The sequence below is a fragment of the Oncorhynchus masou genome, chromosome 23 (genome assembly GCF_036934945.1).
Source record: "Oncorhynchus masou masou isolate Uvic2021 chromosome 23, UVic_Omas_1.1, whole genome shotgun sequence".
NCBI lineage: Eukaryota > Metazoa > Chordata > Actinopteri > Salmoniformes > Salmonidae > Oncorhynchus > Oncorhynchus masou.
The window spans coordinates 6,194,404-6,209,136 of NC_088234.1; the positions used below are offsets into that span (position 1 = coordinate 6,194,404).

General features: G+C 47.2%; 1 protein-coding gene across 1 annotated transcript in view; it reads left to right on the forward strand.

The window, feature by feature from the left end:
* Nucleotides 1-376: 376 nt before the first annotated feature.
* Nucleotides 377-14,733, forward strand: part of znf638 (zinc finger protein 638) — a 39,933-nt gene continuing 25,576 nt past the window's right edge. The window contains 7 exon segments of the mRNA XM_064932861.1: nt 377-738; nt 6,132-8,025; nt 9,376-9,437; nt 9,738-9,776; nt 10,329-10,625; nt 11,996-12,117; nt 13,921-14,159. Of these exon segments, the coding sequence (XP_064788933.1) occupies nt 6,376-8,025; nt 9,376-9,437; nt 9,738-9,776; nt 10,329-10,625; nt 11,996-12,117; nt 13,921-14,159 (2,409 nt within the window). The 5' untranslated portion in view covers nt 377-738; nt 6,132-6,375.

The window sequence follows — 14,733 nt, forward strand, 5'->3', positions numbered from 1 at the left end:
GCACTTCCTTAACTTTGTTTGTTATACAGTATTTGTAAGGCCTTAACCAGGCATTTTTCCAGACAAGGCCAGGAATGAGCATGTTCCAGAAAAACTTTCCTCTCGGTGTAAGTTGGTTTTGTGAATGAAGAATTTGTCTTATATATTTATTACAACAAGATCTCTCAAGTAAGCCCACGCCTTCCAATCTGAGTTCTGGATAAACTTTGTGATCATTCCCAAAATGAAGATGACTTTTCACAAGTGTAGTTAGATCGCTTTGATCACAGAAATAAACTCTCTGAAAGGTATTGGAAACTCAATGAATGCTAGAATATTACCCCTGTTGTCGAAAATATCAAGAACCAAAGTCAATATTCCTCTCATGCCAGCTGGTGAAGAACAATGACTGATTCCTTTCAGTTATGTCTGAATTATTCCACAGAAGAGCTTTATGTGGGGAAAAATTGTGCAGGAAACATATTTTCCAGGCCATTAAAGCTTGTTGGTGAAACCTAGCTAATTTAGCAGGTCATATTTCAGGAATATAATTATATTTCAGTAAAAATTGAAGACCCAATTTATTAAATACATTATCCAATCAACTGCTCTGTTTTCATTGGGTTAGGTCTATGACGTTGTTCGGGTGAGATAGTCGAATGCGCATGCGCAAATTGCCAGTCAAGCGTCCGTGGATTCGCTTGGAGAGAAAGACAAGTACGAGATTTCTCCATAGAAAATAACCGAAAATAACAGAAGGTATGTAACAAAAACCCTATTTCACAAGACAGAAGAGATGAGTTGTTGTTCATATGTGATTTAAAACGGGACAATACCGCTGGCTGGAAGTAGAAACTCGGGTTTATGTCCTCTGTCGCATGCGGCGCTTAATGCAACACGATACAGGAAATACAAAATGGAGGGCTGATGTTTTTCGGAAAGTCGAAGACGCAAAAGGCAGCTGTGATCTATCACGTCTTAGGGTGACCACATTTAACATGCCCAAATGCGGCACATTCCGTAGGACAGTGTAGCCTAGATACATATATATATATTTTGTGTGAAGCACCCCTCCCCCCTAAAATACAGCCCCTGCTCATGGTGTAACTCAAGAGAAAGAGGTGACGCGAGATGTTTCTCCACAGATAGAAGAATGAGACAGATATTTCACCGGATGTAATGTGAAGCATCCGCTTGGCGTTTTTTCACTCTTACCAAATATGGTAGTGAGAGGAAGCCCAGTGACCCCGCGGTGGGAGAAGAAGGAACCAGGTGGATTTGGGCCGATATTCTGCACATTTTGGCATCGGTGAAACATTTCATCTCAACACAGTTTTCTGTTACGAACAGACTAAGTTTTGTAAACGTTTTTTAACCTTTTGTCAAAGGTTTAAATGTTTCATTGTTAACTTTCCTGATCCAAATGCTAATTTGTTCCCGATGTAGAGAATTGAAATGAAATTCGACGTGAGGTTTCCGGGCCAGGCGGCGCTGGCTGTGTCTTTACCCGGATACTGAATCATCTGTCGATGACACTGTTTTCCCCACCTAAGAACCACATTGCGTTAGTCCCCGTCCCCGTGGTAACCAACAAACAATCTATTTAGACAACCAGGGCGGCGGCGTAGCCTAGTGGTTAGAGCGTTGGACTAGTAACTGAAAGGGTGCAAGTTCAAATCCCAGAGCTGACAAGGTAAAAATCTGTCGTTCTGCCGCTGAACAGGCAGTTTACCCACTGTTCCCAGGCCGTCATTGAAAATAAGAATCTGTTCTTAACTGACTTGCCTAGTTAAATAAAGGTAGAAATTTAAATGTAAAAAAAAATCTGTTGGTAAAATTAGAAATTTCAATAAAAATACGAATCTGTCGGCCAGGAAGACCAAGTCCAAACGCTGTTTTTTCCCCCTAAGAACATTTATCAAATGACACACATCTTTTAGCTCCACGTTTGTTTTGTTTTTTTGCCTTTTTATATTTAGTAGACAATTCAATGTTAGTCCCCGTCCCCGTGGTAACATGGCGTTAGTCCCCGTGGTAACATGGCGTTAGTCCCCGTCCCCGTGGTAACATGGCGTAGGTCCCCATGGTAACATGGCGTTAGTCCCGTCCCCGTGGTAACATGGCGTTAGTCCCCATCCCCGTGGTAACATGGCGTTAGTCCCCGTGGTAACATGGCGTTAGTCCCCGTGGTAACATGGCGTTGGTCCCCGTGGTAACATGGCGTTAGTCCCCGTCCCCGTGGTAACATGGCGTTAGTCCCCGTCCCCGTGGTAACATGGCGTTAGTCCCCGTCCCCGTGGTAACATGGCGTTGGTCCCCGTGGTAACATGGCGTTAGTCCCGTGGTAACATGGCGTTAGTCCCCGTGGTAACATGGCGTTAGTCCCCGTGGTAACATGGCGTTAGTCCCGTCCCCGTGGTAACATGGCGTTAGTCCCGTGGTAACATGGCGTTAGTCCCCGTGGTAACATGGCGTTAGTCCCGTCCCCGTGGTAACATGGCGTTAGTCCCGTCCCCGTGGTAACATGGCGTTAGTCCCGTCCCCGTGGTAACATGGCGTTAGTCCCGTCCCCGTGGTAACATGGCGTTAGTCCCCGTCCCCGTGGTAAGATGGCGTTAGTCCCCGTGGTAACATGGCGTTAGTCCCCGTGGTAACATGGCGTTAGTCCCCGTGGTAAGATGGCGTTAGTCCCCGTGGTAACATGGCGTTGGTCCCCGTGGTAACATGGCGTTAGTCCCGTCCCCGTGGTAACATGGCGTTAGTCCCCATGGTAACATGGCGTTAGTCCCAGTCCCCGTGGTAACATGGCGTTGGTCCCCGTGGTAACATGGCGTTAGTCCCCGTGGTAACATGGCGTTAGTCCCGTCCCCGTGGTAACATGGCGTTAGTCCCCATGGTAACATGGTGTTGGTCCCAGTGGTAACATGGCATTAGTCCCGTCCCCGTGGTAACATGGCGTTAGTCCCCATGGTAACATGGCGTTAGTCCCGTCCCCGTGGTAACATGGCGTTAGTCCCCATGGTAACATGGCGTTAGTCCCCTTCCCCGTGGTAACATGGCATTAGTCCCCGTCCCCGTGGTAACATGGCGTTAGTCCCCGTCCCCGTGGTAACATGGCGTTAGTCCCCGTGGTAACATGGCGTTAGTCCCCGTGGTAGCATGGCGTTAGTCCCGTCCCCGTGGTAACATGGCGTTGGTCCCCGTGGTAACATGGCGTTAGTCCCCGTCCCCGTGGTAACATGGCGTTAGTCCCCGTCCCCGTGGTAACATGGCGTAGGTCCCCATGGTAACATGGCGTTAGTCCCCGTCCCCGTGGTAACATGGCGTTAGTCCCCGTCCCCGTGGTAACATGGCGTTAGTCCCCGTCCCCGTGGTAACATGGCGTTAGTCCCCGTGGTAACATGGCGTTAGTCCCCGTGGTAACATGGCGTTAGTCCCGTCCCCGTGGTAACATGGCGTTAGTCCCGTCCCCGTGGTAACATGGCGTTAGTCCCGTCCCCGTGGTAACATGGCGTTAGTCCCGTCCCCGTGGTAACATGGCGTTAGTCCCCGTGGTAACATGGCGTTAGTCCCGTCCCCGTGGTAACATGGCGTTAGGTCCCGTGGTAAGATGGCGTTAGTCCCCGTGGTAAGATGGCGTTAGTCCCCGTGGTAACATGGCGTTAGTCCCCGTGGTAACATGGCGTTAGTCCCCGTGGTAACATGGCGTTAGTCCCCGTGGTAACATGGCGTTAGTCCCCGTGGTAACATGGCGTTAGTCCCGTCCCCGTGGTAACATGGCGTTAGTCCCGTCCCCGTGGTAACATGGCGTTAGTCCCGTCCCCGTGGTAACATGGCGTTAGTCCCGTCCCCGTGGTAACATGGCGTTAGTCCCGTCCCCGTGGTAACATGGCGTTAGTCCCGTCCCCGTGGTAACATGGCGTTAGTCCCGTCCCCGTGGTAACATGGCGTTAGTCCCGTCCCCGTGGTAACATGGCGTTAGTCCCCGTGGTAACATGGCGTTAGTCCCCGTGGTAACATGGCGTTAGTCCCCGTGGTAGTCCCCGTGGTAACATGGCGTTGGTCCCCGTGGTAACATGGCGTTAGTCCCCATGGTAACATGGCGTTAGTCCCAGTCCCCGTGGTAACATGGCGTTGGTCCCCGTGGTAACATGGCGTTAGTCCCCGTGGTAACATGGCGTTAGTCCCGTCCCCGTGGTAACATGGCGTTAGTCCCCATGGTAACATGGCGTTGGTCCCAGTGGTAACATGGCATTAGTCCCGTCCCCGTGGTAACATGGCGTTAGTCCCCATGGTAACATGGCGTTAGTCCCGTCCCCGTGGTAACATGGCGTTAGTCCCCATGGTAACATGGTAACATGGCATTAGTCCCCGTGGTAACATGGCGTCCCCGTGGTAACATGGCGTTAGTCCCCGTGGTAGCATTGCGTTAGTCCCGTCCCCGAGGTAACATGGCGTTGGTCCCCGTGGTAACATGGCGTTAGTCCCGTCCCCGTGGTAACATGGCGTTAGTCCCGTCCCCGTGGTAACATGGCGTTAGTCCCCATGGTAACATGGCGTTAGTCCCCGTCCCCGTGGTAACATGGCGTTAGTCCCCTTCCCCGTGGTAACATGGCATTAGTCCCCGTCCCCGTGGTAACATGGCGTTAGTCCCGTCCCCGAGGTAACCTTGCAGACAATCCGTTGAGACCAGGTGTTTGAAATGTGTGCTCTTTCCCAGCTATTAAAATGTTATTTAAGAGACGTTTCATTGGAAGTTTGACGGTTTTCCAACATTTGAATATGTTGCTGTTACAGAAGTTGTTGGTTTCATTGCTTAATGATGATGATGATGATAATAATAAAATGTTTGCTGCTGAAATATTTAGGTTTTCCATCAGGTCTTACAGGCCTTGTTCCACTCGTGATCACTGCAACGTTATAGAATAATCTATTGACATTAACTGCAAAAACATTATTTTCTTCTTTAAAAAAATCTTAGGTTGGCCTTCTTTTTTTTTTTACATTGTTATGCCAGTATTGGACTTGTTTTTGGTTTTGTCAAATGCAGTAGTTTGGGGCATGTGGTCAGCTCTGTTATCAGTTGATCTCTCTGTGTTTAATCACACGTGAAAACTCTACTGCCTTCATATCAGTATAGACTATTTTGTTGCAAAGATACATGAACATGATTTATATATACGAAGCCAATCAAAGTAGTAAACTGCTTAAAATTCAGGCTCGGGTACGTACGGGTTCTCCTTGCACCTATTTTACCCACTGTCTTTCTCTGCGGGTGGTGGTGATGGGTTCCCTTCTCTCAACTGGTTTTTATGAAGCAGGTTTTGAAGTTCAGCTTTCATGCCTCAACTCTTTGCACCATGACGTTAACGACTTTGAAAATAAACTGTTAAGAACATTATCTCGGCAATATTGTCGTAAAGTGTATTAGTGTGGGTTAGAGACATGAATTGGTTTAGTTGACTCTCAAGTGCAGTGTTCTGTTTGGTTATACGACTTGCAGATCGTTGTCTTGGGAAGTTCCGTTACAACTAACTAACCCTGACACCGTTTATTGATTTATGCATCCACGTAACCTTTCACATTTTGATTCCGTCTTCATTCGATAATCAATAGCTTACACTTAACCGTACTATAACTGATCTTTAGCGAAACTAGTAAGCCCCTTTTCATTACTGAATAAACTATTTCCCTTGGCAGTCTATCATCTTAAAAGTATGACTGTAAACCTTTTGTTTAAAAAAAAAAGCTGCTTGCAATCTTGCAAATTTCACTAAAGCAGTGCATGGAGTTTGTAAAATAATGTTGTATGTTTTTCACGATGACTACTTCTCCCCCTCCTGTCTGTTCCCTGTTTGCTTGCTGTTTTTCTTTCCTCCAGTGAAGATGCAGGAACTGTCTTCTTCTGCTCTGACCTAACCAACAGAACCCTGATGATGTTCTAGAAGCTGTTCTAGAACAGTTTGACACACAACTGATGTGAAAAGTGTTTCAGTGTGGAATTGACTGGAAACTGACCAAACCGATCAATCGCAGAAATCCAGTCTGCTTTCCTGTTTGATTACTACTGTCCATAGACCTGTCCCAGGGCGAGCCAGAGAGAAGACCAACCAGTAACCCTCCTGTGTGTTTCTCCTCTCCAACTCTTTCAGCTTTGCGTTGCTATTGGATCGTTGCGCTGCTCCCCTTTCCAGCCCGCTGAATCCGATTGGAGGGCTGGGAGTTGGAATCCCGCCCCTGCAGCTCCTCTTAGGCCACGCCTCCCTGCAGCTGGCCCAGCTCGTTACCGCTGCATCCGCCACTTCTGCCGCCAACCCCCCCCCCCCCACCACCCTACACTCACCTCCTCTCGCCCCCTTCATCAACCTCCTCACAGCAGCAGCGACCGTCAATAACATGTCCCGTCCCCTATATGACCCCTTAGGGGATCAGTACTCTTCACAGGCCCAGAGATCTGCCGCCCTGATGGGGCAGTACGGACTCACACAATCCCAGGCCGGAAGGGACCCTCTGGGGGCCTCCCGCCTTGGTCTGGGGTCTGGTGGTGGTGGTGGTGGTGGTGGTTCCTCCGGCCAGGGAGGCATGATGTCCTCGATGGTGGCCCAGCAGATGGGGTATGACCCGGGGCAGAGATCGACCGGGATGACCCCTGAGATGGAGACCTCCATAGACCACCACATCCGCGGGGCCAGAGAGGAGGTGAGGCTGCTCAGCCAGTTGATGCAGCAGAATAAGAAGCAGCAGGTCTCACTGGACGCCCAAGACCTTCGCCTAAGTCGTGACCCCATGGACGAGCTCTCGTCTGGGGGAGGGCTGGGAGGTTACACCCCTGGCCGGACCTCCAGCGACCAGCAAAGTTCCATGGACCCCTGGTCTGGCTTCCTGACCCAGTCTGCTTCCTCCAAACTCTTCTCCTCCACCCTTCCTGAGTACCAAAGCCAAACCTCTGGGTTTGGAGGTGCGGGAGTGCTGGGGTCCACCTCCAGGGGTTCCGAGGCACCCATGAGGGCCTCGTCCGCAGCCGCTCGTCCAGCACGGTACACGTCTGAGTCCGCCAGCAGCATCCTGGCGAGTTTCGGCTTGTCCAACGAAGACCTGGAGCTCCTCAGCCACTACCCAGACGATCAACTGACCCCAGACAACCTGCCCTTCATCCTCAGAGACATCCGCATCCGTAAGGCCAATAGAACTATGGATGTGGACCCTCGGCCCAAGGTAGGCGGTGGACCTGGCCCAGGGTCCGACCACGGTGGTGGAGGACAGAGCAAAGTGATCGATTACGAACATTCTCGTGCTACTAAATACGACAGTTATGATGATGGCGATAATAGCCAACCCGATAATTACAGCTCGCGCAATCCGCTCCCGAAAGAGAAGCCAAAATATGACATGGTCAGAGACTCGCTGAGCGGGTACGCCGGCCATTCCATGACCTCCGACCTTTCCAAGCAGCGTACCCAACAGCAGCACATCCACAGCCCTGCGGTCCAGAGCCCCATCCCCATGACAGACACAGGCTCTCGCATCGGCCTTCCTCCGCCTTCCAGCCAACCCCAGCAGACCCTCAAAACCCACGGCTCATCCTCTAAAGCAACATCCAAGCCCATGAACATCCCTGTCCGCAGCGGAGACCAAGGACTCAACCGACTCCTGGCGTCCCAGAATCAAGGCAACGCTCGGGGCCACGCTCAGCCCCGGTCCGGCCTGGTGGTTCTTGGTGGTGGAGCTGGGGTCGGAATTCCAGGACTCAGGGTTGGAGGTGTCCCGGTCGGGGTTCCTCCTCCCACGACACCCCCCATTTGGCCTTCCCTATTCCCCATCATGAACCCGTCAATCCCACCTCCTGGTCATGTCCCGGTGACATTTCCTCCGCCCCGGATTGGTCCGATGCCTTCCATGCACCAGCAGATGAACCTACCTCCCCCGTTGATGATGATGACGAAGAGGTTACCGACCCCGACCATGATGAGCGATTACTCCGCAGCTTCTCCCAGATTCTTTCCTCATACCTGTTCTCTCTGTAACATAGAATGTGCCCAGCTAAAGGTGAGTTTTTTTTTGCCATTCCTGTCTTGACCTGGATTCTAAATACTGTTTGAGATTGTTATACTTTGAGCACTGGTTGGTTTTTCTTTCCTGGAAGGCCAAAATACTCCTTTTATTTGTATGTTTCTACCTGGTATCCCATGTCTGTTTCAGTCCCGGATAATAGACCAGGTTTTTTAGCCCTCCAGAAACGGCTCCGACTGTTTCAATTTCAGGGGTTCAATCAAGTACATATAAAGTATTTGAAATCTCAAATAGTATTTGAACCCAGTTCTGAACCTCTCCAGACTGATTGTGTGCCTTTAAAAAAAAATATATATATATTGTTGAACCTCATGTTGTAACTCAAGACTTTTGCTTCTTGTTGAATCCGTTTTTGTTTATTCAAACACTTGATTGTCTCATGTATTTCACGGTGAGTTGAGACGTTCTAAAATGGATGAAAATCATTAAATAAAACAGAAAAGCTTATTTTTTTTAGTATAAAAAATGTTTTCTCCTCTGGATATGAAGACATCGAATCCTGGACTGAATTCAACATTATTCTATTGTCGTTATGGAAAATTGTGTAATGTCATGAGATTTTTTTTAAATTGACTTTTTTTTATTTTTACCTTGAAATATTGTCATTTGTTTGTAAAAATTTAAGACATTCCGTTATAAAATGCAGTTTTATTTGTGACTTTCGATGACCGGGATTTGTCTTGAGGAGGACGGAGTGCTCGAAGACGATACAACCAATGACAAGATGAGAAGCTGCCAGAGAACAACCATCAATCAATCAATCAAATGTATTTATAAAGCCCTTCATGTCCAGAAACAAGGAAGTTTAGGCTCCATCTCTAGACATCGACCGTTGTGAATTAATGGACTATTTACGCCACCTATTTTTTTAATATTTTTTTTACTCAAACCCTGATATCATTGTATTATACCCTTGTGTTTAAACCAGTGACACAACACACTACTTACTGCGTTTAATTTTACAATTGATTTAGTCACTTTGGGAAGTACGTTGTTTTTTGGGAAGAAGATGGCTGCTGAGAGGATCCGTTCCAGAGAAGAACCCCGGAATATTCCAGATGCTGCCTTTTTTTTCCAGCATCAGACTTTTGCCGTTAATCTTTTTCTTGGTAGAACAGAGAGACTATTTTTACCATGTTATTTTTTCCCCTACATTGTATAAATCAACTCCTGTTATGAAAGCAGAAAGAAATTGGACTCAAATTGTATTGAAAGTGCTTGATTTAGAGGAGTTTGGGGGTTATTGGTGATGTTGAGAGGTGAGGAGGAGGAGGAGGATGATGAAGACCCAGACTGATTGTCTCTGTTTGCTGTTTTGATCAACAGAACTGGATCGAGCATCAAAACACCGGTCTCCACGTTGAGAATTGCCGTCTACTCAGGAAAACGTGAGTCTTCTTCTCTCTCTTTTTATATATCACTTCTCCCTTTCTCTTTTCTCAGCCTCCCCCCCTCATCTCCTCCCCTCAGTCCCTTGTATCCTCTCCCCTCATCTCCTCCTCAAAAAACCCACTGGAGGAAAAAGTCTGGAGTGGGGAGGGCGTTGATATCTTGTCCAATACAGTTGAGAATAATGAGCGGAGATTTGGATGCGAGGAAAATCGCGGAAATAGGAATTGAAATCTACGTCCACTGATGACCTCACGTTGTAGCTTGTACCAGTCACCTGTTCCATTTCCTCCTTCCAGGTATCCCGACTGGAAAGTAGAAACTGTCGCTGTATCAAGGTGAGTCCCCTACCTGTACTGTGCTCTATAATAGAAGGTAATTAAATGTCCCTTCGATTTAGGTCACTGCTGACTGAATGGTTTTATAAGTTGAGTCTTAGCGTCTGTTGGAAGTATGTAAACACTCCCCTTTCCATCCTTTACGTTACCAACCAGAATAACTTCATCAGCCTGACCCTCTTCCTTCTCTCATCCTCCCCCTCTCTCTCCTTTCGTCCCCCTCTCTCTCTTTTCCTCCCCCTCTCTCTCCTTTCCTCCCCCTCTCTCTCTCCTTTCCTCCCCCTCTCTCTCTCCTTTCCTCTCCCCCTCTCTCTCTCCTTTCCTCCCCCCCTCTCTCTCTCCTTTCCTCCCTCTACCTCTCTCTCTCTCCTTTCCTCCCTCTACCTCTCTCTCTCCTTTCCTCCCTCTACCTCTCTCTCTCTCCTTTCCTCCCTCTCTCTCTCCTTTCCTCCCTCTCTCTCTCTCCTTTCCTCCCTCCCTCTCTCTCTCTCTCTCTCTCTCTCCTTTCCTCCCCCCCTCTCTCTCTCTCCTTTCCTCCCCTGCTCCTAGTAGAAATGAAAGCAGCCAGCTGTCCAAGCGCCGTCGGACAACACGCTCCGCCTCCCGTTCTTCATCCTGGTCTCGCTCTCCTTCTCCTCCTCGCCCCTTCTCCTACTACACCCCTTCCTCCTCTACTCGCCGACCTCGATCCAGGGAACGATCCCGCGAACGTCGACACGACACCACCACCCGGCGTTCCCGGTCTCCGGGTTCACTTCGGGGCAGGGAGAGAGAACGTGACCCTCCGACCTCGTCGTCTTCCCACCGGGATCAGGAACGTCGACCTCAGACAGCCTCTTCATCCCGGAGGTAAGATAACAGACTTTTAAATTAGTTAATATGTTTGAATATTCCTCTTTTAAATTAGTTAATATATAAATATACAAGTATTTTACACCATTTTAAAGATACTCTTGTTGTAAATCCAGCCACACTTTCCGATTTCAAAAAGGCTTTACTGCGAAAGCACACCAAACAATTATGTTAGGTCACCACCTAGTCACAGAAAAACACAACCATTTTTCCAGCCAAAGAGAGGAGTCACAAAAAGCAGAAATAAAGATAAAATGAATCACTAACCTTTGATGATCTTCATCAGATGACACTCATAGGACTTCATGTTACACAACACATGCATGTTTTGTTCGATAAAGTTCATATTTATATCCAAACATTTCAGTTTACATTAAAGCGTTATGTTCAGTAGTTCCAAAACATCCGGTGATTTGATCCGCCACATCAATTTACAGAAATACTTATAAATATATAATATTCATAAACACTGATAAACTCCCAGGAATCCCAGTTCCACAATAAATGTTTGTTTTTGTTCGATAATGTCCATGTCCAAATGCCTCCCTTTTGTTCGCATTTAGTACACAAAAGTTCTGTTACAGTTTGTAGAAACATGTCAAACGATGTATAGAATCCATCTTTAGGATGTTTTTAACATAAATCTTCTAACGTTTTCAACCGGAGAATTCCTTCGTCTGTAGAATTGCAGTGAAACGCAGGTCCCTCTCACATGAACGCGCGTGACACTTTGGCAGACCTCTGACTCGGTCCCCCTCTCATTCGCCCTTCACAGTAGAAGCCTGAAACAAGGTTTGAAAGACGGTTGACATCTAGTGGAAGCCTTAGGAAGTGCAATTTGACACCATAGCCACTGTGCATTCGATAGGGAATGTGCCTATGACCTGATAGAAACTGTATATTCGATAGGCAATGAGTTGGAAAAACTACAAACCTCAGATGTCCCACTTCCTGGTTGGATTTCTTCTCAGGTTTTCGCCATATGAGTTCTGTTATACTCATATACATCATTCAAACAGTTTTAGAAACTTCAGAGTGTCCCCCCCCCCTCAAATCTACTAATTATATGCATATTCTAGCTTTTATGACTGAGGTAGTTTACTCTGGGTACTCTGGTTCATCCAAGCTACTCAATAATGCCCCCCAGTGCCAAAGAAGTTAAATGAGTTAATATGTATGAATATTCCTCTCTTTAATGAGTTAATATGTATGAATATTCCTCTCTTTAATGAGTTAATATGTATGAATATTCCTCTCTTTAATGAGTTAATATGTATGAATATTCCTCTCTTTAATGAGTTAATATGTATGAATATTCCTCTCTTTAATGAGTTAATATGTTTTAATATTCCTATTCCTTCATCCAGGTCGCGCTCTAGGAGCTATGAGCGGGAGAGAGCGAGGGAACGTCGGGAGACGACGAGGAGGAGCAGCCTGCCGAAGTCTAACAGTGCTGAGAGACTGGCCAAGAAACTACTGGAGTCATCTGGTGAGACACACACACACACTGGAGTCATTTTTCATTTTAAGAAAAATAAAATAACAAATAATTACAGAGCAGTAAATAACAACAGTGAGGCTATATACAGGGTATTACGGTACAGAGTCAATGTGGAGGCTATATACAGGGTATTACGGTACAGAGTCAATGTGGAGGCTATATACTGGGGGTACGAGGTAATTGAGGTAATACTGGAGTATGACAGTATGTGGGATTGGAGTTGGAGGCTATATACAGGGTATTACGGCAACAGAGTCAATGTGGATCTATATTCAGGGTGGGCCAAAATTACAGCAACAGAGTGAAAATGTGGAGGCTATATACAGGTGGTACCGGTACAGAGTCAAAGTGGAGGCTCTATACAGGGTATTACGGTACAGAGTCAATGTGGAGGCTATATACAGGGGGTACCGATACAGAGTCAATGTGCTGTGGCATCGGTTAGTCGAGGTAATTGAGGTAATACAGTATTGACAGTACTGTCATTGGAGTTGAAATTCCATGTTGCCCAGCAACAGCCCCAAAACATCACTGCTCTAGAGGAGATCTGTATTGAGGAATGGGCCAAAATACCAGCAACAGTGTGAAAACCTTGTGAAGACTTACAGAAAACGTTTGACCTCTGTCATTGCCAACAAAGGGTATATAACAAAGTATTGAGTCACTTTTGTTATTGACCAAATACTTATTTTCCACCATAAATTGCAAATAAATTCATTAAAAACCTACAATGGGATTTTCTGGATTTTTTTTCTTCTCATTTTGTCTGTCACAGTTGAAGTGTACCTATGATGAAAATTACAGTCCTCTCTCATCTTTTTAAGTGGGAGAACCTGCACAATTGGTGGCTGACTAAATACGTTTTTGCCCCACTGTGTGTGTGTGTGTGTGTGTGTGTGTGTGTATATACACACACACACACACACACAAGTGACTATGCAGAGATAATAACAGGGTAGCAATGCAAATAGCCATTTTGACGAGATGTTCATTAATCTTATGTCTTGGGGGTAGAAGATGTTTAGACGCCTCTTGGACCTCGACGTGGTGCTTCTGTAGAGAGAACAGGCTGTGACTGGGTCACCCACACAGTGGTTTGTTAGGGTAATATTAGTTTTGTAGGCCCAAACCATTCTGACGCTACAGATATTTTTGCGAGTGGATGGATTTTCGGGATGTTCTCCTGGACTGGACAAACAGCTGTGTAGTTCTGCCACAGGTGCAGAAGGCTGCAAACAAAATTGGCTCATGCCTAAACAGACCGATGTTGATGGGGATTTTTTTAATGTTCATTTTAGTGTTTTCCCCTCCCGTTCCAGCTGGCCTCTCTCTGTAACCCATGTCTCCCCCTCCCGTTCCAGCTGGCCTCTCTCTGTAACCCATGTCTCCCGTTCCAGCTGGCCTCTCTCTGTAACCCATGTCTCCCCTTCCAGCTGGTCTCTCTCTGTAACCCATGTCTCCCCTTCCAGCTGGCCTCTCTCTGTAACCCATGTCTCCCGTTCCAGCTGGCCTCTCTCTGTAACCCATGTCTCCCCTTCCAGCTGGCCTCTCTCTGTAACCCATGTCTCCCCTTCCAGCTGGTCTCTCTCTGTAACCCATGTCTCCCCTTCCAGCTGGTCTCTCTCTGTAACCCATGTCTCCCCTTCCAGCTGGTCTCTCTGTTACCCATGTCTCCCGTTCCAGCTGGTCTCTCTCTGTAACCCATGTCTCCCCTTCCAGCTGGCCTCTCTCTGTTACCCATGTCTCCCGTTCCAGCTGGCCTCTCTCTGTAACCCATGTCTCCCGTTCCAGCTGGCCTCTCCCTGACGGAGAACACCAGTCTGGAAGTTATGATGCAGTCCCTCGCCCCCGCCCTCCTGGCAGAGCTCGCCAAGAAGAAGGGAGCCGCCTCCTCTTCCTCCTCGAAGGGAGGTGCCTCTCGGAAAACTGAAACGGGAATGTCCAAGTCGGGAAGCAAGCTCGGATCTGGAAGGTCATCAACCAGGAAGTCGTCCTCTCCCTCCAAGTCATCCAGCTCCACTTCTACCAAGGTGTGTATTTTGTCTTCCAGACGTTTAAATGAAACTGTTAAAACCTCTTGAAGCTAGGGGGCACTATTTGTATGTTTGGAAAAATAACGTTCCCAAAGTAAACGGCCTATTTCTCAGGACCAGATGCTAGAATATGCATATAATTGTCAAATTAGGATAGAAAACACTCTATAAAGTTTCCAAAACTGTCAAAATATTGTCTGTGAGTATAACAGAACTGATATTGCCGGCGAAACCCTGAGGAAAATCCAATCAGGAAGTGCTTCTTATTTTGAAACCCTTCTGTTCCTATGCATGCCTATCCTCCATTTAAAGGGATATCAACCAGATTCCTTTTTCTATGGCTTCCCTAAGGTGTCAACAGTTTTTAGACATAGTTTCAGGCTTTTATTTTGAAAAATGAGCATGAAAGATCACATTGCGTAAGTGGATAGGAGGGGGCTCTCAGAGTGAGTTGTCGTGACCGCTCTTTCCTGTGGATTTCTAAACATAAGCAACAAACAGAGGTATTTTGGATATAAAAATTATCTTTATGGAACAAAAGGAACATTTGTTGTGTAACTGGGAGTCTCGT